This window comes from Pollicipes pollicipes, unplaced genomic scaffold (assembly GCF_011947565.3).
Source record: "Pollicipes pollicipes isolate AB1234 unplaced genomic scaffold, Ppol_2.1 Scaffold_4881;HRSCAF=5763_pilon_pilon_pilon, whole genome shotgun sequence".
NCBI classification, from domain to species: domain Eukaryota; kingdom Metazoa; phylum Arthropoda; class Thecostraca; order Pollicipedomorpha; family Pollicipedidae; genus Pollicipes; species Pollicipes pollicipes.
This window is the reverse complement of record NW_023596576.1, coordinates 19,154,433-19,180,280: the sequence shown is the minus strand read 5'-3', so window position 1 is coordinate 19,180,280 and position 25,848 is coordinate 19,154,433. Positions and strand designations below refer to the sequence as shown.

General features: G+C 57.0%; 1 protein-coding gene across 1 annotated transcript in view; it reads left to right on the top strand.

Moving 5' to 3' along the window:
- The window catches only part of LOC119101578 (casein kinase I), a 61,437-nt gene that overhangs the window by 21,258 nt on the left and 14,331 nt on the right, over nucleotides 1–25,848 (top strand). Inside the window, exons 6-8 of the mRNA XM_037224926.1 lie at nucleotides 3,959–4,129; nucleotides 5,678–5,826; nucleotides 8,928–9,008. Of these exons, the coding sequence (XP_037080821.1) occupies nucleotides 3,959–4,129; nucleotides 5,678–5,826; nucleotides 8,928–9,008 (401 nt within the window). The remainder of the gene's footprint in view (nucleotides 1–3,958; nucleotides 4,130–5,677; nucleotides 5,827–8,927; nucleotides 9,009–25,848) is intronic.

The window sequence follows — 25,848 nt, the reverse complement described above, 5'->3', positions numbered from 1 at the left end:
AACGCCTCCGTGGGAGCGGATGCGGGCGCGGATGCTGCCCAGACAGGCTGCGGTTGAATCGCTGCCGTCGTGAGTGGGTCGATGCGATGGCTGGCTGGAGCGCGGTGCGGCGGCCGCGGGGCGCGCAGTGCTCCGTCCTGTCGGAGACGCGCAGTGCTCCGTCCTGCCGGAGGCGCGCAGTGCTCCGTCCTGCCGGAGGCGGGAGATGTGGAGCGGACTCGGCGCCAGCGTTATGACACTGACGGATCCGACGGCCGCGGCGCCGCCGCCGCCTGCCGCTTGGCTTGGCACGACCGCCAATCGCCGGGTGGCTGTCGGCACGTGAGACATGGCCGCGACGACGGGAGACATGGCCGCGCCGCTCGCATCGGCCCGCTGCCCCCTCGTTGGGGCAGCGTATCCCCTCAGCGGGCCGCGCCGCCGTTTCCCTCAGCGGGACCGGGTGGATGCTCCTCTCAGCAGGGGTGGTTGGGTGCTCCCCCCAGCGGGACCGGGTGGATGCTCCCCTCAGCGGGGGTGGGTGGATGCTCCTCTCAGCAGCCCAGCGGGACCGGGTGGATGCTCCCCTCAGCGGGGGTGGGTGGATGCTCCTCTCAGCGGGGGTGGTTGGGTGCTCCCCTCAGCGGGACCGGGTGGATGCTCCTCTCAGCGGGACTGGCTGGATGCTCCCCCCAGCAGGGGTGGTTGGGTGCTCCCCTCAGCGGGACCGGGTGGATGCCCCTCTCAGCGGGACCGGGCCACGCCAGACATCCGCTGCTGTCTGGCATCACTCATGCTTATAACTTCTTATCCTCGTTCACTGCTCCCGATTGCCGGAAGATACGTGTTTTTTCTCAATCGTGTAAGTACGGCTAAGCGGAGTTGTGAAACAAATTCCCTGTGATTTGAAAGTTTTAACGCCAGCAAAGATGTGCACATTATTTTTCAAGCAATGCACAGTCGTTGTAAGCAAAAGTTACTTGCACTGTGCTGATATGCCATGCGGTATTGCAAATGGTGATACCATTTTTTTGGAGAGTTACCTATTGCCCTTTAATATAAGGTAAGGCGACCTGTTGGCTTTGGGTACTGCTCATCGGTTTCTACCTGTTCATTGTGGAGGAAGGTTTGAGAAAATCGCGATAAGTCTCCAACTGCAGTCGTGACAGTCGTGAAGTCTCGTCGAGGAAAGGCTGCACGTTTTTTCCGGATGGCGACACGATGTGAGGTGGACAAGTCCAGTACGCAAACCAGAGGCCCAGGGGTAGAGTGCACAGTACAAAGGCCATTAAGTTATGAAATTTGGGCGACAGTTGATCAATGATATTTTGTATGCTTCATTGGTTAGGTCAATTGAGGGATCTCATGGACTGTATGCTGCTGGTTTTGGCAAGAGTAATCAGCGCTTAAATGACGCCTTAAATCACCTGGTTGCTGTATTTGTCCCTCAAACCATTTTTTGGCGTTTCATCTGGGCTTATAGGGTCGATCTGCGCGGTTACCCGTACTTGTGACGGTACATGCACCGTTACGTTCCTTTTTATGGGTGCATCGATTTCTGGTCAAATTCACCCTGTCGCAGCACGCGAGCGCATTGCAAAGTGGACGCTTTGGTGTTAATTAGCGGGACCCTCGTGGAATAACCTCGCTGGGGACTGTCCTTCAGTACTTGTGTCCGGTTGAAGAAAACCCCAGGCAACTGTTCTCAGCTGAAGGAGAGGGGGAGGGGCAGAAACTTAACTGAGACAGTCTGCAAAGTACGGCCGGCCGTCACCAGTCCAGTCCAGTCCAGTCCAGTCCAGTCCAGTCCAGTCCAGTCCAGTCCAGTCCAGTCCAGTCCAGTCCAGTCCAGTCCAGTGTAGTTCGGTCGGGGCAAGTGGCGCCAGTCCGGGCCCACACCCGGGCAGACCCGCACTCTCCAGCGCCGTGCTGGAGCGGCCTGGCCTGCCAGGCGCGGCGGGCGGCGGCGCCCGTCCGGCGAGGCGCTTCACGGCAGCGGTCACCGGCCGACGGCGACGCCCCTCCCCCACCGACGACACACCTGCCGAGCGCGGTCCGCAGTCATTGTCGGCACACACCCCTGCTTCACCCCGCCCCCCCCCCCCCCATGGTTGCCGCGCCCCGCCCCGTCAGCTGGGGCGGTGTGGTGAGACACGCCTCCCTCTGTGTTCTCGGAATGCAGTGGTGAACCGGGCATCAATGTTCCGCCGAGTGCGGCGCCGCAAAACCTTGGAAGGGAACCGTTGAAGGTGATCCCGTTTGTCCGGCCGGTTGCGGCAAATGGATCAGTTTTACTTCGATGTGTTATCTGGGTTCATGGATACGTTTGGTGTGATCGCGTGCCATGACACACCTATAGGTTTTTATAGACCACCGTTCTGAGTATAACCAGCGCCGAAGTGACCGGGATCTGCTGCCCAATGCATGTCAGTGTCGGAAGAGATGTGTCATGGACCAGTTCACATTTTTCTTATGCCCAAGTACGGAAAACATTCAGTGCGCTGCCACTTTCCCCACCTGCGAACTGGCTGGCGAGACAAGCACACACAAATATTTGCCTTTGCTACCCGATCGCGCCGTGATTGTTGCATTTCAGTCGCTGCTGCCTTTGTGTCTGAAGAGTTGAATGGCCCGATACAATGGCTGGTCAGATGGGATTGTCTTGCGGCTGTTTTGGCGGTAGCGTTGTCGAAAGCATTCACTTTTCCACACGACGGCTTTGTTCCTGCACGTTCGGTGTAGGATTCGGTCCTGGCCTTATACGATCTCGTGATTGCTAAGCAGGAAGCCCGGGAGACATGGGCGCCATGGCGACCCATCCCCGGCCGGCGGCGGCGCTTCGGAGCCGGCCGAGTGTCAGCAGGGTGGCGTCCTGAGCCGGCAGAGCGTCGACAGGGCGGCCCCTCGGAGCCGAGGCCCCATGCTGCGGTGTCAGTCGCCAGCCGCAGCTGCCTCGGCTCGGCGCTGGTGGTGGCGCGACGCACAGCTGACCGTCGTGCCGCTCACCGTGTGTGCCAGTGGTGGCTCGCCCACTGGCCGCCGCTCCGGCCGTGTCGCGCGCGTACCGCTCGGCGCGGAGGCGCTCGGCCGCTGTGACCCTCGGACAGCCGGCGGTCGGGCCGGCCGTGTGGGCGCCGCGGCCGCAGACTCGGCCCGAACAGACCGGGCGTGGCGACAGGACCCGCTGTGGCACGCTGGCCGCCGCGTGCCGACCGTGCTGCCATAGCGAGCGGCGCACGTTCTGCTGACTCGGCTGACGGCTCCGTATTTAGGGCCCGCGAGCTGTCACTGGCGCGCGGCCCGGCCCGGCTCGGCCCGGTCTCGGCCAGCGCCACCTGTCGGCTGCCGCCGCGCCCGATAGCGGGCTGTTTCTGTCAAGTGGTGGTACGTCCGCGGCCCCTTGAGCTGGCGAGCTCTGATGGGTGGGCGTTGTGTCCCGAGGGCCGGGTGTCCCGGTCTGTAGCGGCGTGTCAGCAGGAGTGATGGCCCCGGCCCGATGCCGGCAGCAGCCACACGTGCGCCCCACTGACATTGTGGGGCTTGGCGCCACTCCCGGCTGAGCGGGCGCCGCAGCTCCGAAGTGGGCTGGGCGGGGAGGGGGGGGGGGGGGGGGGCAGGCACTAATTGCGTCTGTTTTGCTCAGTGCATCACGAGCCATTCTACGGACCATCGCACCGTCTGTCAGGCAGCGGGCGCAGTGTCGGCCGAATGTGTTTGAGGTATCTCCGTCAATGTCTATCGAGTCCTTCAGCGTGCGTGGCAATGTCACGCGCTGAGCTGTGCCCTTCTCTTTTTGTGGTACCTTCAACTGGATGGTATCAAGTGGAAGGGGGAGGGGGGGGGGGGGGCATGCCAAGCCAGTGTCCTGCGGCGTGTTACCGCCGACCCGGCGCTGCGACCCGATGTCGAATACCCTGTGGACTGGGGACTCTGAGCCGATGATCGCTGACCGCTGACCGGGATCTTACCCTTGTTTCAGAGCAGAGTCGGCGGGATGACCTGGAGGCGCTGGGTCACATGTTCATGTACTTCCTGCGCGGCAGCCTGCCCTGGCAGGGCCTGCAGGCCGAGACACTCAAGGAGCGGTACCAGAAGATCGGCGACACCAAGCGGGCCACGCCGATCGAGGTGCTCTGCGAGAACTACCCCGGTCAGTGGCGACGGACGGCGGCGAGCGCGCCGGGCAGCCCCGCCGGGAGCGTGGCGTCGGCAGGCGCCCTCCAGAGACAGGTGCCGCCGGACGTGTCGGCACCGGCGCGTGCTCGCTGCGGGGAGAGCGACCTCTGAGCGGTGCTGTCGCAAGGGGCGGCGGCGGCCGCCGACTGCCGCCTCTCATCCATATGGAGCGGCCGCCCGGTCCACCGTGCGACTGACTGGTCATGTTAATGGCATGGCCTCGACCGTCGATCTGGACCCAGCCACCGGTCGGGGGCCCACCGCAAACACCCGAGTGGCGGGAGAACAGACGCACGCTGTCGCTATATGTGGTCCCGCAGTCGGCCGGTGACTCGGGCGGCGAGGTGTGCAGCGCTAGTCGGGCCGCGTGCCTGCGAAGCCCGGCGCCTGGGGGGTCGAGCGGCGGGGTGTGCAGCGCTAGTCGGGCCGCGTGCCTGCGAAGCCCGGCGCCTGGGGGGTCGAGCGGCGGGGTGTGCAGCGCTAGTCGGGCCGCGTGCCTGCGAAGCCCGGCGCCTGGGGGGCCGAGCGGCGAGGTGTGCAGCGCTAGTCGGGCCGCGTGCCTGCGAAGCCCGGCGCCTGGGGGTCGAGCGGCGGGGTGTGCAGCGCTAGTCGGGCCGCGTGCCTGCGAAGCCCGGCGCCTGGGGGTCGAGCGGCCTAGGCTGCTGCAGGGGGCGTTGCATTGCCGCCGTGTTCGTGGAAGCATGGGGGCCGCGCGGCCCGGCAACCTCCGCCGTTGGTCTGGCTGCTGGTGGGCGGCTAGAACGACACTGCAGCCACGGCCTTCTGCTGACCCGTGGCCGACGGGCGCCCGGGCCCGTGACCTGTCGGGGCGAACCTGCGCTCCGCTCATTGCGTGTGCCCGTCCCTGCAGCGCCCTCAGCGCGTTGGCGGCGGTGCTGCCGCCGGCCCGGGGCCGCGGGGCGTGCGGGCGGCGGCGGCGGTGCACCACCGCTGCCGGGGTGGCGGCCAGGCCGGCTGGTCAGCTGTCGGACCGAGTCGCTTCGTCTGCTGACAGTCGACCCGCTCGCTGTCCCGCCCCCGGCCCGCCTCCGGGACGGCCGCCGCTCTTAAGGCCATGCTGAGAGCGCATGGCAAGCGTGCTGAGGGCAGAGGACACTCCGGTGATAGTTTGGGGAGCGGGGCCTCTGCTGTGATGAAGCCGTTTCCCATGCACCGCTGACGGCAGCGGTGATGGGCCGTGTTGCCGTTGATGGCCCGCGTCGCCGTGATGTGTGGCGATAAGTCGCGGCCCTGGCAAGCCTCAAATGGTGCAGCGCCGGCGTGATCGGTTTTGGGCGCCTTGATTGAGAGGAGGAATTACGGCGAACGACGTTTTGCTATGACGAGGAATCACCGTATCGATATGATACCTGCGCCAGTGCTGAACGCACAACACTAGTACCCGTTTTAAGCTCACTGTCATTCGCAGGTAACTCAGTTTACTGTGCGATATGATTGATTGATGTCTGTTGGTTTGTGTTATAATTGTGTCCTGTTGACGCACGCCTGAAATGTACCACAGATGAACTGGCCACCTACCTGCGGTACGTGAGGCGGCTGGACTTTTTCGAGATGCCCGACTACGACTACCTGCGCAAGCTGTTCCAAGACCTGTTCGACCGCAAAGGCTACGTCGACGACGAGGAGTTCGACTGGACGGGACGCACCATGGTGGGTGGGGCGACGTCTTGCGAGGCGAGCAGGAGTGACGCGACCGTCGTGGTGTCAACGGACGGCACGTTCCTCGTAGTACGGCTGGACGGCGTTGGCCGAGGGGCACTTTGGCACGCTGGCCTGAACCGTGCGAGGTTTGGCTGGGCGATACTCGTGTCGTTTTTGACGGGACTGGGGCGCGCGGAGCTGTGCCTGACTGAAGTATGGTGGAGGTCAGTGCTGGTCGACGCTCAGTCGTGGGCGGGGCCCAGTTCCGGTGCGGATCGACCGCAGATCACGCGACGGTCCTCTCGTAAGCCCCGGCTCGTCAACGGCCGAGCCGGTCGCCACCAATGGCAGCTCGCCGCGCTGCGCCCGCTCGCCCGGTTATCATGGTGAACGTGCAGGCGCAATTGGTTCTCGATGATTGGTTGTCAGGGAGTGTCAGCTGACGTCGACCCTCATTCGCCAAGTGTGAGATCAGATTGGGAGTGGACTAGCGGTCGAGTAAGAGGTTGACCTCGTTTTTCGCCTGAGCACGCCATTATTAGAGCGCGGGCGCGCCCCGGGGTCGTCCAGGTTGTTGCGTGCATCAGCGCCTCCTTCAGACAAGCGGTACGCGGAGCTGCTCCGGTTTGGTGGCGTTCCTACCCACTTACCTCTCTTATGGCACACGCCGTATCAGGCGTCCTGTTGGCTCGGCACACGTTGGCATATTCATGGTGTTCGGCAGTCCGGAGAGAGAGAGAGAGAGAGAGAGAGAGAGAGAGAGAGAGAGAGAGAGAGAGAGAGAGAGAGAGAGAGAGAGAGAGAGAGAGAGAGAGAGAGAGAGGGAGAGGGAGAGGGCAGGGAGAGGAGAGGAGAGGGAGAGGGAGAGGGAGAGGGAGAGGGAGAGGGAGAGGGAGAGGGAGAGGGAGAGGGAGAGGGAGAGGGAGAGGGAGAGAGGAGAGGGAGAGGGAGAGGGAGAGGGAGAGGGGAGAGGGAGAGGGAGAGGGAGAGGAGAGGGAGAGGGAGAGGGAGAGGGAGAGGGAGAGGGAGAGGGAGAGGGAGAGGGAGAGGGAGAGGGAGAGGGAGAGGGAGAGGGAGAGGGAGAGGGAGAGGGAGAGGAGAGGGAGAGGGAGAGGGGAGAGGGAGAGGGAGAGGGAGAGGAGAGGGAGAGGGAGAGGGAGAGGGAGAGGGAGAGGGAGAGGAGAGGGAGGGGAGAGGAGGGGAGAGGGAGAGGGAGAGGGAGAGGGAGGAGAGGGAGAGGGAGAGGGAGAGGAGAGGGAGAGGGAGAGAGGGGGGGGGGGGGCGATTGCCGGCCGGCCGGTGTGTCGCGCGGTGTGAGGGCGGGCCAAGCAGGCGTCGACTCGTGTGGCCCGGGGCGGCGCGCTCGGCGTCGACTCGTGTGGACCGGCTGGGCGGCGCGCTCGGCGTCGACTCGTGTTGGCCCGGCTGGGCGGCGCGCTCGGCGTCGACTCGTGTTGGCCCGGCTGGGCGGCGCGCTCGGCGTCGACTCGTGTTGGCCGGCTGGGCGGCGCGCTCGGCGCGTCGACTCGTGTTGGCCGGCTGGGCGGCGCGCTCGGCGTCGACTCGTGTTGGCCCGGCTGGGCGGCGCGCTCGGCGTCGACTCGTGTTGGCCCGGCTGGGCGGCGCGCTCGGCGTCGACTCGTGTTGGCCCGGCTGGGCGGCGCGCTCGGCGTCGACTCGTGTTGGCCCGGCTGGGCGGCGCGCTCGGCCGCGGTGTGATCGATCGGCCCGGCGCCGACTGACGCTCCCTCGGGCGACCCGGCGTCGCTCTGTCTGACCTCAGTGGCCTGTCTACTGTCTGGCTCCGACACACCGCTACCCGCTATGGAACGCCTTGTCTGCATGCCTGGTTCATGTTAAGTGGGATGAAAATGGCAAGCGGGTATTTTTGTGGTCACGACATTTAGACCCGGCTACCGCGGCGACTGCGCCGGATCTGAAGGCGCCTTGGCCTCAGCGCCGGATCTGAGGGCGCCCGAGCTCAGCGCCGGATCTGAGGGCACCCGAGCCCAGCGCCGTATCTGAAGGCGCCCGAGCTCAGCGCCGGATCTGAAGGTGCCCGGGCCCAGCGTCGTATCTGAAGGCGCCCGAACCCAGTGCCGTATCTGAAGGCGTTCCAGTCCAGCGCCGTATCTGAAGACGTCCGGGTCTCAGCGCCAGTTGCATCGGATGTGCGTTCGTTTCGGACCAACAATGGTGTTGGATGACGCCAACAGCGCTCCGTGCCGACGGGCCTGGAAGGTATGGCTGACGGCTGCAGTAGTCGCATACCGCCGGCGTATGACAAAGGCCCTTGACAGCAGAAGGAGAGTCAAACCACCCTGCTTGAAGCAGTAAAGCCCACGCGCACGGCGGCCGTGCTAGTGGGATCAGGGTTTTCCGTTCCGGAGGCCGTGGCGGACCTCAAAAGCCTTGCGCTTAGCTGTGAGCTGGCGTGGCCGGGTGAGCGAGGGCAGGAGGCCTATGGACAGCTGGTGAAGATGTGTGCGGCTGGTGCTCTTGCTGTCAGCAGCCGAAGGCGGGCGGCTTGCGGGCGGGAGCCTTGCTCCCGTCTGACGGAGCGCTGCCGCACACGGCCGGCTGTGCGGCCACCGAGGGGTGACTCTTCGATGTCCCGCCCGGAAACCCCACTGACCAACTAGCCGAGCAGGGCGAACCCACTGCATGGGAGCGGTCTCGATTAAAGAGCACAAGCACCTAGTGGGCGTCACTGGTCAAGAAGCGTTGTTGCTTACGTTAATCTTCGGGTCTGTATGCGGCTAGTCATTTTGTTTGTCTGGAAGCCTTCTCAAAATGGTGTGGCACTGGGCGTAATGCAAACTTCACACAAAATGGCGCGGACAAATCAGTGCATTTCTGTGCCGGAGCAGTCGCCAGGTTAAGCAAAGGGGAGGGGGGGGGGGGTCTATCCTGTGACGCCACAAAGTCGCGGATTAATCGCTGCCCAGAATAGTCGAGCCTGACACCCTGAGCTGCGGTCGGCGGCGACAAGCGACGAACGTGAGAGTGCGTTTCGCAGTGTTGTAGCCATCCGAACACAGGCCTCCGATGTGTTGTGCCGCCCAGCGGCAGCGGGCCCTAACTGCGGTGCCGCCGCGCTGTGCCCCCAGTCGACGCCGGTCGGCTCTCTGCAGACCGGTCAGGAGGTGATCGTGTCGCCGAACCGAGAGCGGCATCCCACCACCAACAAGGTGAGACGGCCGCGAGTGCATGCCCCCGGTGCCGTCCCCGCCGTGTGGGTGTGCTCCCCGTCAGTGAGGCGGTGCATGCGCAGCACGCCCGCCAGCGTCGGTAGCGCGGCTGCCGCCTGGCATCGGCTGCGACGGCTGCCTGGCGCCGGCCGCTGACCGCACGCGCCCCTCGGTCTGTCTGCAGGGCGGCAAGGCGGCGGCCGCCTGGCCCGACTCACACCGGGCCTCCAATAACCTGCTGGGGGGCATGCTGACCCCGGCAGACCGGCACGGCTCTGTGCAGGCAAGTGGGGCGGCCCAGCGCGGCTCGCGACGCGGCCTTCCGCGCGGCTGGGCCGACGGAGATGGCGGCTACGGCCGGGACAGCTGACTGTTGGGACGGAACAGCCTGGGTAGCGCGCATGTGCTTGGAGCCGTAGCGTAGTCTGCGTGGTGTGCTCCCAGTGTAAACTCGGACGGAGTAGGGCGCCGTGTGACTTGTCCAGCGCGGCCGCGCCGCTGACCTGGCCTGACCGGACCGGATCTGGCTCCGACAGGTGATGAGCTCGGCCAACGGTGAGCTGGGGGCCGACGACCCGACGGCCGGCCAGAGCAACACGCCGATCGCCGCGCCGCCAGACGTGGATGTGGTCGACGAAACTAAGTACGGCGTCGCGTCAGGTGCCGCCACCGTTGGACGCGTCCACCCGGTCTTAGAGTCATCCGCTGTCAAGCGAGCAATCACTGTTGAGCAGACATCTCTGTCTCCCGGCTTTGTGGTCAGAATGCGTCTGATGTCGAAAGTGACAGTTGGACATTTCGAATGGCAGTGGCTCGCAGTTTCCGTGTCATTCTCTCTCCTTGTATCATCTGGGGTGTGGCGGTTACCGTCATTTTGTTGTTATCACTGTTTCATTTAGTCACTGACCGCTGTCATTTGACATACGAAAGTGACAGTTGGAAATCTCGAATGGCAACGGCTTGCAGTTTCCGTGTCATTCTCACTGCTTGCATCATCTGGCGTGTCGCGGTTACCGTCATGTTTTTGCGAACACTATTTCATTTAGTCACTGACCCCTGTCATTTGACACGCCTTTCTGCTCTCGTCGCCGTTCGACGTGTAATTCACTCTCCTGTTGTGTAAGGTGTCATTTGACTCATGGCGCCGGCCGACGTGCTCCTTCGGCTCTTGTGATTGACGCGTCATTCTGGCTCCTCGTGCGATGTGACATATCACTTTGGCTTCCCGTAGTGTGTGACGTACTACTCTGGCTTTCCTGACTCGGTGACTTGCCACTCGGGTTGTCCTTGCTCTGTGACGTGTCACTGGGGGTTCCCGGATGGTGACGTGTCACTCGGGCTTCCCTCACCCTGTGACGTGTCACTCTGGCATCCCTCACACTGTGATATGTCACTCTGGGCATCCCTCACTCTGTGATATGTCACTCTGGGCATCCCTCACTCTGTGACATGTCACCCCGACTACCCGTATGGTTCGACGTGTCACTGGCTCGTTTCTCCACCTGACACTGGCTCCCGTTACTGTCTGGCGCACCACTCGGGCTGGTATCGCGATATGGCATGTCACTGGCACCTGCCGCCGTCGGACTCTGGCTCCTGTCACCCCTAACGTGACGCCGTGTGACCTGTCACTGGGGTTGCTCCATCAGTTGGCGGTCACTTTGGCCCCTGCTGTCCCCCGACATCTGGCGCTCGCCCCTATCACCGTCCGACATGTTTGGCTTCGGTGATCGCTTAACCTATCACTTCGGCTACCATCGAGACCGGGCATGTCAGTCTGGCTGGTTTTGCCGCGTGACATATTGTTGTAGCTCCAATTGTCACCTCATGAGCCGCTGGACCGAACGATCCGCTAATGTTGTACTTGAGAACGCTTGGGACGGCCTGGTGGCTGCCTGATTTTCCACGCAGACACCCGTCGATGTGTCGGCATTCCGCCTCAAACCCCTGCTGTGGGTGCCCAGTGACCTGTATGTTGATGGACTCAGCACGGCGCTGATCGCGTGTCGGCCGCGCCGGCAGGTGCTGCTGCTTCTTCAAGCGGAGGAGGAAGAAGTCGCGCGGCCCGAAGTGACTGGTGCTGGCGTGGGGCCGTGGCCGGGGGCAGCAGCAGGAGGCCGTGGCCGTCCTGCTGTCGGCGTCGCGCTCCGCCTCGCCGGACACGGCGCTCGACAAGTAGCACCGCCGACGCGGCCCGTCGGCGGCGCCGGCGCGCGTGCCCGGGCCGCCGCGCCCCCACCGTGGGTGTACATAGAGAGAGACAGTGCGAGGGGACGGCGCCCGCCGGCGGCGGACAGCTCACTGCTACCTGTGATTTCGTTTCATTTTCTCTCGTCCTGATTCCCAGCGGGTCGTTTTAGCGTCCCGAAATCGGCCGATATTACTGATTGTGTGCCACTTAGGCGTGCCATCATTTGTACGTATTCCTAGGTGCGACAGTGATTTTATTTAATTATAAATCCAGTGCATACACTAATTGGTTCTGATCGCCTCTGCTGTGCGCGGCCTGACGTGTTCCAGTTGATTTAATACCTAGCCGTAAGCGTCATTGTGATTCCGGCCCCCTGGCCGGCCCGTGATACGGCCAAGCACTACCGTTCACTGTTTTATTCACTATTAAAGCATTGTTACATCGGCATAATGTGTACAAAGGTGATGAATATGACATGGCTGTAAACCAGGTGATTTGGACGAGGCGTGGGGCCGGGGTGAGCACTGGGAGACGGGTATGGTTTTCGGCGTAGGCCAAGCTCCGCTCGGTAGCGCGGAGCCGAGGTAAAGCACGCGGTCGCGAGCGCCAGGGTGGCGCAGCGTGGTAACCGACGCCGCACCTGGGCGGCAAGGTCAGGCCAGAGATCGCAATAGTCGTTTCGCTCATCCACCAGCGGTAACCATGGCCCGCTAGGCCAGCCCACACCGCGCATGCCTCGTTCACGGAGAACGCCGGCACGGACCAGCCGCATTGTAGCCAGATAGAGGCGAAAACCTCAGTGCGCAGGTTGGACACCGGTGCGATCCATGTGCTTGGTGCTCGTGGGTGCAGTGAACACTCTTGCGCGTGTGGTGGGCACTCTGGTACCCGGGTAGAAACTCGGGCGCATATGTGTTCAGCACCCCTGTGCGAGCGGGAGCGGGTACTGAACATTCCGATGTAAGCGGTGCGCATTCTGAGGCGCGTGTTGAGTACTCTGACGCGCGCGGCAGAGGCTCCTGTGCACATGATGGTCACCCCAGGTGGTGTGGTAGGAGCTCGGATGCGCGTGATGTGCTTCATGCTCATAGATATGCGTGACACTGCTTATCAGAAGTGAGCAACAATATCCAGCGCCGTGCGATGACCAGCCATTTCGCTGAGGTGAGTGCACCAAAGATCCAACAGTCATTTCCGTGCAAAAAGCACTTTGCCTCAGACTTGAACCACAATGAAGTAGGTCGAAACTGCTTTAGAAAAAAACGTGCATTTTGTCTTTACACATTTCACCTGAAAGCAAGGTACGAACCCTTTGTAACGAACAATTTTTAAATGTGCGGGATGGTGACAGAATCCCCCCCCCCAAAAAAAACGGACAAATTTGGCCGACAGGAATGCCAGTTCAGTAGCCTAGACGCTGCGAACATCGCTGTTACGTGCCGTACAGGATTCTTCTAACCGACTGTGCCGTGTCGGGCTCTCGCAGTTCGGGAACACTACATACGCACTCCGTGCACTGCTCGACAGACCCTCCCAACATCTTCACCAGCCACAGTTTCACCAAAGCGTCGGTGAACCGGACATCGTTCGGGCAGACTTGAGCCGGTTCCTCATGCCACTGAAAAAGCTCCCAGTCCTGTAGGAGCTCGTCGACCCTGTTCCCGGACTGGACCAGCGTGTCCTGTACGTCCCAGTTATTTAGCAGCGGCAATCCCCTCATGAGCAGCATGTCCAGCGCTTTGAGGCTGACCCGGCCGCTTGTCATCCGCAGTAGCATTCTCATGTCGGCCGGCAGACACTCCATAAAGCGGGTAGCGTTGTGCAGACTGTATGTGTCTACCTCCGCTTCACTAGAGCCTTTCTTGATACCGATAACCTCTCGGACAGTCAGGCGGGACGCCCAATCAAGCGCACGGCTGGCCAGATGGTGTTGACCCCGAGTCATCAGATGTCCGATGGTTTCTAGTACCGGAGTGTAGGTGTTGTTGATGCGCTTGGCTCTCACGTAGCTGTCCGTGTGAGCCGACTTGTGCTCCTCGACCCAATCAATAGCTGCGTATCTGCTCAGGATATGGTCGATATGGTGGACGTTCTCTTTTGTTTGCCCGGGTCTTTCCCAGCCAGCCATCTTCAGATGCATCAGGACCTCTTCCTCTTTGGCAAATATTTTCGGTGTTCCAGCGCTGGCCAATTTTTCTGCAGTGACGTCTGCGCTTGGGCGATCTAGATCTAAGACTTCTAGAAGTTTCTGGTGCAGAATCTGGTACACATCGTGCCGAAGTGTTTCCCGCGATTCGGCTTCCCTGTGGCAAGTGTTATCAATGTTGTGATCTCCACATTCTGTTTGCCCACGCGGTCCGTTGATCTGGCTCAAGCCAGGTCCGATCTTTTTCAGGGCAGTTTGTTGGGGTTCATCTTGTTTGAGAGTTAGCTGGGCGTCCAACAGTGTTTCTGTGACATCGAATGGAAGATGGCGCTCAGTCACGGCCAGGAAGTCCTTTAACATTCTGGAAACCTGCCTTTCATCAAGGGTCTCACCGAAGGATTCATAGCACAACTGGAGCAGGGTCGTCCGGAAGCTGGGAGACGTGCTAGATTTGCAGCAATCGACCCAGAAGTCCACGTGTTCTTTCCCGATATTTTCACACAGTTCGCTGTCCTCCGATGAAGCCGTCCGCAGGACGCCTTCGACCCATGAGTTCTCGTCTTCCTGGAGGCTAACGAATATGGCGACGGTGGCAAGCATGAGCCAGCTGCCGAAGCAAGGTTTGGCAGCGCCCGGCGGCTGTCGCACCTCCCACGCGTCACGAAGCAGCTCGGCACACCGGGGGATCATGGACTCATTTCTCCCGAAGCCGTTGCTAGCCTGCCGGATCAGGCCTGACGCCAGGGCTGCCGGCACCGCGGCACGATCCCCGGACTCGATCGCCTCCAGCAGCGGCCCGTGGAAGTCCAGCAGGGGCTGGACGGTGGAGAACTCGAAGCGGACCCTGCTGTCAATGTCGAACAGGGACCGAAGTGGACTGCGACGAATTCCCTGCAGCTGTAGTCTAACCGTCTGGACGTCAGCGACGCTGCAGCTGCTGATGAGGTTGTTATCCGGCATGAAATATGCGGGAATGCAGTGCGCTGCCAGGCAGGCGTCGATGCGGTCGAGCATATCCAGCACGCGACTGAAAAGCTGATCTTCGGTCCAGGTGGATTGCTGGGACTCCTCCAGCTCCCAGAACATCGTCGTCTTGATGTGGTACGTGACGAGAACTTTGGGCTTCCCCAGCAGGCACTTTTGCATCAGCTTGACGATCAAGTACACCTTCCTCTGGATGGGAGTGAGGCAGAGCGCCAGCCGCTTCTCTGGCACCGAGAAGGACACCCTCCACTCCAGGTCCCGGCGCGAGCTCAGCTCGTGGCCGGTCGCCACCAGGTGGCCGCTGCAGCGCTCGGCGATGTCCTGGCGGGCGGCAGTCGGAGGCCACTCGGCGTGCCGCCGGACGACGCGGTCCAGCCAGGCCCGCACGGCCGGCAAGGGCTCGGTCAGCGGCAGCGCAGGCACGCTATCCGTGTCGAAGTCAGCCCCGCGCAGCTGCTCAGTGGAGCTTATGGACGGCCCGTGGCGCTCCACCACCGCACCCGAAGCGCTTCCCACGCGGGCACGGTAATCCATGAAGACCTGCATAGCTGCGTCGCTCGCCAGGTATCGTTGGCACTGGCCGTCTTCGTCACTACCATCTGACACCAGTACAGAGGGCCGTAGCTGCTTGGCCAGTTCAGCTCCCAGTTCAGGGTCCAATGCAACGCGGACGTAACCGCTGTGGCTCGACCGACTCTCTTCTATATACAGGGAGCCGCCTCCACGCCTTGGCGACACGCGCGCGTAGTCGATCTCATACATCACATCCGTGTCAGACCTCACGACAAACGGTTTGTCATTTACTTTTGCCTGCCTTGCCTCCCCTGTGAGTTGCATATCCCGTGCATCGACGGCACGCGTAGCGTTCTGCACGCCGCGCAGGATCCTTTCACAGTACGACGGAACGCCCAGCTCCTCAACCGACGACCCGGTCAGTAAAACGTCATCACCGACAAATTCAGTATTCCGGGCATGCTCGGCACTGGCCCTCACGCAGTGCAGGTACTTCTGGATGTCGCACAAGGGCAGAAAGTATCGGAGCACCAGAGAACACGGCCCAACCGGCAGGCCGGTCAGCAGGTCACGTTCGTTGTTAGCCAGACAGCGGCCCAGGTCGGTCCTGGGCAGGGAGTGGCCGCTGTCGTCTTGCAAAGCGTCACCCGCGACAGGAGGCTCCGCGCTCATGCCGACTAGTCCAGCGAAGGCGCGCGGTGGCTGCACGCTGTTCACTGTTGCCACAGATCACTGCGTCCCATCACTGAACAACCTTCCGTGACATTGCCCGGCGTCCGGCGCGTCCGGCCTAATCTATCTGCTGCATACCACAAGCGCGTCTCAAGCAGGCGCGGACGGTCCGCTGCACGCTGGCGTCGTGCCAAATCGGCAGTGTGCAGAGGCGCACACGGGGCTCATTAAAGGGAGGCTCCTTTCAGAGCACGATTTCAAAATTCAGCTGATTCAGTGCACAACATGTACAAGAGGTACACGCTTTCTGTCAGAAAGAGAAAGGTGTGCGCACCTGGAACCTTTTGCGCGTGCCCATGGCAGCATACTATAAAACTCGGGCCTGAGCGTCCAGATAAGCGATGACGACTCATTCTCGTGAAAATCGTTTTGCCGGCTTTTGTCACAGCATTATCCGGCACCGCGGGGTCGGTTGCCCCTGCTGGTCCCGGCGCCGCGGGGTTGGTTGCCCCTGCTGGTCCCGGCGCCGCGGGGTTGGCTGCCCCTGCCGGACCTGACGCCGCGAGGTCGGCTACTTTTTTATAGGCTGGGGCTCAAGTGCAAGTGGCTATAGGATGGCTTTTTGAAATACTGAGCTCAACATTTGGGACCAGTTCGCACCAGATGACCATCATTAGTTTGATGCACATAGGGCCAATGAGCATTACAGTACCGAGAAAGCTGAACGCTGGAAACTATATATTCATGTTCTACCTAAAAAGGTGCCCTTGAACTGCATCTGCACGCATAGCGGTGGGATGAATGGCTACACAAGTTATCACTCGATCATTTGTTGAGGCGATTCAGGTGAATAGTTGTGATTTAGCACGCATGCATACGCACCCAAAAAGCGCCCCACCTACTACCACCTTCAATTTGCCACCACGATCAAGACCACAGTACCACAGTACGTCCCGTTCGCAGAGGTCTCAACAAAACTAGGGAAATTGTAACGCAAGAAGATCTCACAAAATGCGCGTAAAAGTCTCTGGGCAAAAGCCTGCAACGACAGGATGCGAACATACGTTCACGTGCCGCCTGGCGACCGACCTGCCAGAGGTACGGGTACGTGCCGCTAAGACCGACAGGTGGCAGCACGGTCCACGAAACCCCTCCGGTAAAAAATGGGCCGAATGTTGCGCTACATCAGGTTAAGCTGCTTCTCCCTGTTTTTGTTGCGTGCACTGTTGCTACTAACCCGGCGAATGACAGCCCTAACCGTGCGATTTGCAGCGCATTGTTCGCCTGGGTCGCTACCCTGCGGCACACGGCGTCTCGCAGCTCTGAGTTCTTCACTAACAGGCGGCGCTGTTTGACTGCCAATATTTTGACTCGTGAGTGAGCCACGGCCGTACAGAATCTATGCAAAGACGAAACGTCTGTATTGCTTCGAGACGCTGGGAACTGCGATAAAACGCTTCATTGAACACGAGCGGACGTCGGACCAATGACGAACCATCGGACCAATCGCATAAAAGGCGCTCGGAGGAAGCAAAACACGGACAATTTTGTGAGAGCCGATAACAAAAGAATATTTAAATGCGATTGCGATTGCACGCTGGTTTGCGCGCGACATTTTGCGGTCAAAAGACAAAAACATCATGTCTGCCTAAAAGTTAAGCTGGGGTTCAGACCCCACCCACCCCAGTGGTGGCTACGCCCATTACCTATGCATATAATTCAACCAAAAACTATGAGCGCACATAACTAAATGCTGAAAGAAGGGAGCAAACAGAACGGTTGGTATGCTTACTTGGATCAAAGCCCTTTCGACCAGAAATGATCATTTCAGGGCTATGGGATGCATAATAAATGCAACGGTGGGGCAGGACCACATGCGTCGGGAAGGGGGGGGGGGGCAACCGACGAACTTTAACCCGCGCAGGAACTCCTCGGAGTGTGCGCCGGGCATCCGGTCGGGGTCCCCCTCCACAGGTGCCTCTCGGCCCACTCTTGGCTGACGCGTGCAACCTGCCCCGGATGAGTGGGGTGTTGAGTGCACGATGTTTGCGGTCTGCGGGCTCCGTAGATGGCGCCCGAACAGCGGCGATAGATGGTGCAGCGACAAGAGCTACCGGCAAGTGGCGCCGCCTCGCTGCGCGGCCGCTAGCGTAGTTAAGTAAACCTTTTGTTTGGGTTTCAGATGACGTGGCGAGTGGCGCGAGGTTTGATGTGCGCCGCTCGAAGCCCTCTGTTTCATCAACGGCGGTAGTAGGAACAACTTTGATAAGAGAGCTATATTTTCTTTTTACCAAACTTTTCTATCTTCAAGATATAGCATTCGTAGCATAAAAGCTGTGGAATTCATGCTGAGCAAGTCTACGTCGGGTCAAACCTAGTGAGACATATTTGGAACGTCGCTGAAATGCTTAGATGTACACGGTGTCAGCACCAATTCAAAACATGTCGTGATTACTTAGTATTCGGTGTGTCAGGTGATGTATGATGACAACTTTGCTGTCCCTTCTAGGTGTGCTGTATTCTGGCTCCGTATGCCAGCGTGCTTTCTTCACCCGTTGACAATGTTGTGTTTGTTTCAGAAACAAATTAGTACGTAAGAGAAAATACGACTGTCTCAAAGTCCTCTTTCCGCTGTCGATGACACGGGACGTTGCAAGGATTCAGGATAAAACAAAAGAGGATAAGAGAGTCGGATCACGAAACCTTTTTTAAGATTCCTTTTCAGCAAAGCGCTCCATGGGCTTACCTCATCTCGGGCGTTGAGAGGAAAGGAGGTCGAATCCGGGAGAAACACATTTTTTTGGCGCATTGGCCAGTTAGGTCGGCCATTTTCAATGTTCACTCTACCTACCAAAACCGCATGTAATTTTGCGAAACTGCACCCCTGTACGGAACTCATTGGAGATTGTTTACCGTCGACACATCCGTGTTATCTGTTTGTCGGAGTACAAGGCACCACTTCCTCGCCGGTCGTGAGGGAACAATGGTGGCGCTGCCTACGTGGCTCCCTTACCCACGTCGACGAGGATGACGTGGCGACAACAGGGCGGCGGAGGCAGGACCGGTTGAGTACTGAGAACGGGCCGCGGCCCAGCGGCGGTTGCAAGAGGCTGGGGTGAACCACAGATCGGCGGTCGTACGGCTCGCTGTGGATCCTCCTGGCCGGTGGCGCTGGCGTGCTCTTCGGCCACAAACGCAGCAGATCTCGGGTTTTTACTTCATCAGAAAAAGTACGCACGCAGTACGTATGCACGCAGTGGCTCATAATCAAAGGTGCGTAAAGATATCCTTTAAATTCGCGTGGAAGACGTTTACATTTCTGTAATATGTTGAAGTTTTTTATTACGAGCTTTGGGCGTTACGGATTACGAACACTTGCCATAGGAGCTATTTCTGTACGTGCCTTTTTGCGCAGAAGGTCGGACAGGCCTTGTGCCGCGACCCAGCCGACGGCGGAGAGCTCGGTCGCGGCTGGGGCGGAGGCTGCAGGGCCGCTGGCGGCGGCGGTCCTGGGACTCAGCGCACGGGGTCACACGCGGCCGGAGCAGGTGAGCCGTCGAGGCGGGCGGGCTGGACTCGGTACAGCGGTACGGCATCGGTCACACGGTACACGGTCCACGGCCACCGGTCTCACATCGCGAGGCAGGACGAGCTACGGCTCGTCGTATGGCTGGGCGAGGGGCGGCTTTCCAGCACCGTGCCGGACGAACGCGTGTGCGGCGTCGTACCGTTGTCCCCCGTACACGTGGGGGCGAGCCTGGGCTGTCCGCGGCACTGAGGGCGGGAGAACCGGCATGGTCTGCTGCGTGGTCGTCGTCCTGACTCGAGCCTTAAGCAATATTGCCTGAACATTTATATAAATGTTCTTGCTCGTAATCATGAGCTTTTATGACCGCGTGGAATTTTTGGCATCAACACCATTGCTCGATTTATATAGATGCATTCTTTCAAACATTAAATCACGCACTATGACCGGTTTTATAAAGATGATAGATCGCATCGCTTGAAAATTTCTGGGTTTGTTGCTGGGCAGGCATGGCACGAACAATTTACTGAAGTGGTACATGCTGAATAATTATCATCTTCTATGACAACAATGTCATAACCACGAGCAATCTTGTGTAGATACTGTTTACAATGCACCCGACTGCATGTCAATGCTGTCAATGTTTGTGGTGTCATCTCTTTTGTTTCCACAACAGTGTGCTGTATTCGGAGTTGTGGCTTCTGCAGTCATTTTTTGCTGGCATGCGTGTGGTTTGGGCTGTGTTGTTACCGCTCCGGGATTTGTGGACGGTACGGTATATTTGTGCACAATATAGTCTGTTCAATAACTGTTAAGGTAACTAATCAGCCCTTCAGATGTTCATATTTCAACTTATTTATAGCTTGAGGAGCATTTATATCGCACAAGTTTGTGTGTAAGAATGAAAAACAGGTGCATGTAAGAATGTTGTGTAAGAATGAAAAACAGGTCCTGCGGCTTGAGTCGGCTTTGGGCTATGGCCCTATGACGTGGCCCAGGTGGTGCTGACTGATGCTGCAGTAGTCACTGCTGGTTCGGGGAAACATGCCACGGACACAGGTGTATGCAAACGGGTGTCTATGTATTCCTCGACGAATCAAACGCGACTCGAAGTTTGAGGCTGGCCAACACCCTCCTGCGACATAAAGGCGATAGCCTCACTGCATCGGACGCATTTGGGTTGACGTGTTGGGGGGGTCGTCGGATAGGTATTGCTTTGTTCCCATGTCCAATTGGGTTTGTTTACGTGTGGTAGCGCGGTAGGAAAATTCACCGACTACCCGTCTACTCCACTGGCTTCTGACAGGGACCAATACTTCTTTCAATCGTTGGAGGGTGCTCCCGCTCACAAATTACCTCTGTACGCATTAATGACCTCTGTACGCTGTACGATGCACGCATTGTCTAAACTTCACCCGCATGTGCCACTGATCCGTTTCCAGGCATGCCACACTCACGCTGGCTAGTTACGCTAAAGAAAACTCACGTGAACTGTTTGTGTCCCACCTTAGGTGTGCCTGTACCCCGCCCGTCTATTGGTGCATGCGTATCAAAATCAGGTTGTGTAAAAATGGGGAAATGCTCTCCGTCTCCATTAACGTATTTGCTCGCCATTTTCATGATAGGATTGAGCCGACATGGCCCAGCAGTCACTTGGTAAGCAGCAAAGCTCCATTTCGGCCACGCCTGGCATCATTCCGGCTGGTACCATATAATCCAGCTCGTTTTATATCAAGTCTGGGTAGCACGTGCATTTAGCCGGGACGTTATTGTTATGCGGTTAGGCGCGGCCCCATTCTGAGGTTTCGCTCGTAGATGGACTCGGTCCCTGCCCTTCAAGAAGGTTCCTAAGTGTACGCGCTGCCGCCCCCGCTTATGGCGTTCCTGTAATTTTGCAGTGACACACCTGATCTAACGGTAGTCAGGTACGTGCTAACCACTCTGTTGGAAAAAAAATACTTGAAAGTTTTTATGATCACTTTATTATCTATGACGTTTTTATGACCGCAGGAAACTTCTATCTGTGGCTTATGCTGGAGCTCACGACGACCAGTTTATTGTGCGTCTGCCTCCACCGGTAGGTCTTGTTATGATACTGTGTCATGCGGTTACTGCTTGGGTAAGAGGTTTAAAACCTTGAGAAGTTGGAATTTTGCCACCCGTCGCCCCGGTTTTGTTGTTAACAAAGGTCATCTATCGATAGCGTCGCGCCCATTGACCAGAGCCGCGGCAGGCACATAGCCAGGATTTTCCTCAGGGGTGGAGAGCAAATTTCCTCTTTTTTGTATGTCAGTAAGTACATTTCTGGGGGCTGCCAAAAGGGTGGAGACGCACAGACGCGTCCTTTGCGAATATCAGATGCTTTCTGCACGTGTTGTCTTCTCGACGTCTTCCAGTGATACCCATTGTGGTGAAAATACACTCAGCACACTCAGAAGACCATGCCGCCTGCAGAGCCTCACCGGCGTTGGAATGCTACCAGCATTGCAATTTAACATGTCCACGATAAGTGTTGGCATTGCCTGCGTGACACTACCCCGCTGTAGACTCCACTACACGCCGTATCCAGTAGAAAATCTAAGCCCCACGACAGTAGTCACCGGTTGCCAAGTTCACATGCGCTGCAGATTAAGATTTGGTAACCATTAAGTAACCGTGCTCAGAGTCTACGATATTTCAGGGAATACGAATTCAACGCACTAAGCCTGTCGTAATATTGTAAGTCGCCAATCCCATGCATCAGTCACCCTTGATGCTTTCGCTGTACACGTTCAGCCTATCTATATCTTTTTGGAAGCGTGGGGACCAAGCCCGCACACAATACTGTAGGTGTGGTCTGACATGAGCTAAGTACAACTTTTTGACAATATTCTTACTCTTGTAAGGGTTATTCCTATTCATAAGCCCCAACATCCGAAGTGCCTAGCTCCTGGCAGCCCCAGTTTGTTTTCCATCTTTTAAATCCCTGGAAACGGTAACCTCTAAGTCCCTTTCTTCCTCAATCTGGTTTCCTTCCCGTCTACCATTTTTGTATATTTTGTTCCATCGCTAACAGAGCAGCACTCCACTAACAGGCGAAGTTGTTTAGAGAAAATACAATAAATGCACATCACACAATAGCATGAGCATAATTAAAGAATAACTCAAAGCTAAGTGATACTGATATAAAGTTAAACATACTTGATCATTTGAGCTCTCAAATGCCAAAATTGTCATGAAAATATCCTCGCTATTGTTGCTCTCTAAGGAAGTGTTTCCAGCGCTTGGCGGTCTGCAACACGGACCGCTCTGTACTGTTTGCACGCGAGCGCAATGAACAGCGAGTAGAGTTCATGTGCGGGTCGATCGAGGCTGCATGAGATCGGCAAAATTTGATAATCCAGCTTATCTTGGAAGATGTTTCTCAGAAAAAATAAATCGTGCTGCACTCTTCGTGCTGATAGGGATGGCATTTTGAAATGAAGCAGAAAGCTGTCATAAAAGAAGCTGTTTGCCCGGAGGAGTATGTGAGTAAGTCGCCAAATATGAACTTTGTTCCGCATTTGATCAACCGCACAGTGTGGGAATAGACAGTCCCGTCAAGACCAAGTTACAATGTTTTAAAACTGATCGTGCGTTTGCAAAAAGCAAAAAACAAGAAACGAAAAAACAAAAACGCAGTCATCACAGCACTTCGATTAGATATTGACCAGCTGTTGCCGACTTGGGAGGACTGAATAATGAGACCAAGTGCTCGATTGTCCCCACTGACTGGCAGAGACATGTGCAGGAAAGGTCGGTTTAATATCCAGTATTACGCCAAGATACCCGATTTTACACACATGTTCAAGCTCAGTTCTATTGCTAATAATGCTTAGTCTGGACGGCAGCACGCCTGAGGGTCATCTTGCACGTTTTACATTTTGTAGGGTTGAGGGTCAGCCCCCATTTTGTAGGGTTGAGGGTCAGCCCCCATTTTGTAGGGTTGAGGGTCAGCCCCCATTTTGTAGGGTTGAGGGTCAGCCCCCACCCGACCGACCACGCTGCCAGATGATCGAAATCATTCTGCAGCAACAGGCCATGAACCGGTGACGTCCCTTTACGGAAAATTTTGACGTCTCCGACATACAAAAGGCAGCCAGATTCAATGACGCACGGAAGATCGTCGATGAACGGTGAAAAAGGAGAGGGAGAGAAGGGTAATTCTCCCGGGACGTCGGAGGTCACCAGTTCCCAAATGGAAGTTTTTTCCGTTGACGATAACCATCTGGCGTCTGTCGAACAGATACGAGACAAACCATTGCAGGCCGAATTCCCTTAAGTTGTATGACTGCCTCAGCTCGTAGATCAGGAGGTCATGGCTAACACGCGCCCGGGTGGCCGGTTGGATGCCCTTTGCTCGCGTGGGGGGTCAATTTGGCCACCTGAGATTTCAGGAACTAAGAGAGCTAGAGCCACCAAATTTATAGAGTGTATTGGTCCGTACCCGAACTCACTTGGGTCACAGTTTAAGATTCCTAGGTCACGCCTTTTGGGTCAAACAAGGTCAAGCAAGGTCAGTTTTCAGATAAGTCTTCAAGGGGCTCCAGAAACCAGATACCTGTTCTAAAGATAAGGCCACATGCTCATTCAAGGTAATTGACCCTGCGAACATTATGGTGGTCAACATCATACAAGACTGCTTCGAGTTTTTTATTTGAATAAGCGACAAAGATTATATTAGGCGGTATATCCTAAAGCAAAATGTTGATCTGGGTCATTTTAGGTCAGTGACCTATTCTGAGCTTTGAGAAACTCATAGAAGATGCATGATGCGGTTTCCTGTTATCATTAAATTTTAGATGAACACGAGAAGCCACCCCACCGAGCAAACTCTAGAGTAATAAAACAGGTTGGTTTTGACCTAAGTTTAACTTCCATACCTGACCCTAAGTCAATGGAACTTGTTCATTCAATTATTGTGTTGTCTAAGAAAGTATCCCAAAGATGTATGGTCTCGTCTAACACTCCGTTGTTACATCATATTGAGCGATTCCCTGGAAACTGACTGCGCAGAATCCATAGCCTGACTTTGCCTGCTGTAGGTCAGCAACCTTACGGGGTACATCTAAATTTTTAATACCAAACGATCCGCTATTCAACTATTTACAGCTATGCAAAATTTAGCGCGGCTACGCCACCGTTTGGACACCATTTTGAAAATTTTTCGTGTGGTCAGTTTTGACCCCCACCCGAGCGCGTGTTAAATCTCTGGAAAGCAGCCGAATAGTCAATGTAAATTACATCCGCCTGGTATCTGTCCGATATGGCCTGCCAAGCAGATCTCAAGTAAACACCTAAGTTAGTGTCGCACGAACGCCCAGGAATAAAACCACGCTAGTGATGGCACAACACTGGCGAGACGTAGTGGAACAGCTCATCATACACGCACCCCGTCCCAGTCTCTATCAGAAGAGAAGAAGCAGGGATACACCTCTGTAATTTGAAGCTTCAGCTACTCAATTCCGCGAAGGACCCAGCTTCAGTCCTTGCGCACAAGCCCAGCGTGAACAACGCTACAACAATCAGCAAAGTTTTGTAAGGTTTCAACCAAGGCTATCTAAGACGGGAACCGACAAAGTCTCCGTTCGCGCCGGCGAGGGCGTTAACTGTTACAGTAACAGAGCTCCACATTACACATACATGCTCAAAACACACGGAACTAGATGCCAATATGCTCAGACTGAAACAGCTGACACATCTGTGTAACTGTCATGGTGGGATGGGTCGCGTCGACTCCCCCACCCCCTCCCCCAGCCCATCAATCCGTGTTATGAGAAATAGTGAATCGTGGCGAGGGTTGAGCTCTCAGCTGGCGTTCAGACGTATGAATGGCGTACCTTGCTCACTCGTATAAGCGCCAACAATGCTGACAAACGCCAATTTAAACTGTGGGTGATATCGCCAAATAACTAGGTTCAAAATGTCAATGGCCTAACAAGAAGTTGGCGGAATCTTGGCCCTAGCCAATATTCTTTGCCCCAAAACTACACATGTCAAGCTCGCAGCATATCCGTATCAAACCGTTGTTCGGTACTCCGGACTACCAAGATTTAGGCAAAGATTGGCAGGCTACTAAAAACTTGGCCAATGCATCTCGAGCTACAAAAAGCTAAGTTGGACACACAAAACTTTGTGAGACATTAATTTCCCGGTCTCAACATTCAAAAAGCTTGGGCACAAGTCTACGAGTACATCTTTTGAGCTTAACCAAAATGATCCACTCTGATTAACCTTGAACTTCAACCTAAAATTTTCAGGCAGTTGCGCACGCCCACCTTACCTATTTAGGTTTTGAAACGCGTAGGCTTAACGTTCTTAGCCTACCAATCTTCATCCAGATCGTAAGAGTCCTGAATACGGATGTACAGAGTGACATAAAACTGCTGCTAATTTGCCAGGTATCCCAAAATTTGGGCCAGGCCGGGTCTAGCCCCAAGTTCTCGGCGTGCTGCCAGGCTTTGCTTCTAATAGGGTAAATTAAGGTAAATGCTGCCAAATTACTATGATGGATATGCATGCTAACACGAAAAACACAGCGCAATTTCAACAGCTACATGGGCTTATAGATCGGGAAGAGTGTAGGCGATTACATCCATTTTAAATTTAAGGTAAGAAACGATGTTTGAACATCATCTGAAATGATGTAATTTTTTTAAAAAAATTCTGAAGTGGGCTCCAAAATTCCGTAAGGTGGCGCCCAAATCGCCTTAATAGAAGCACCGCCACTGGGTAATTAATTTAAGCTGAGAGAGAGAAACCCAACACAATATATTTAGAAATAGCCTTT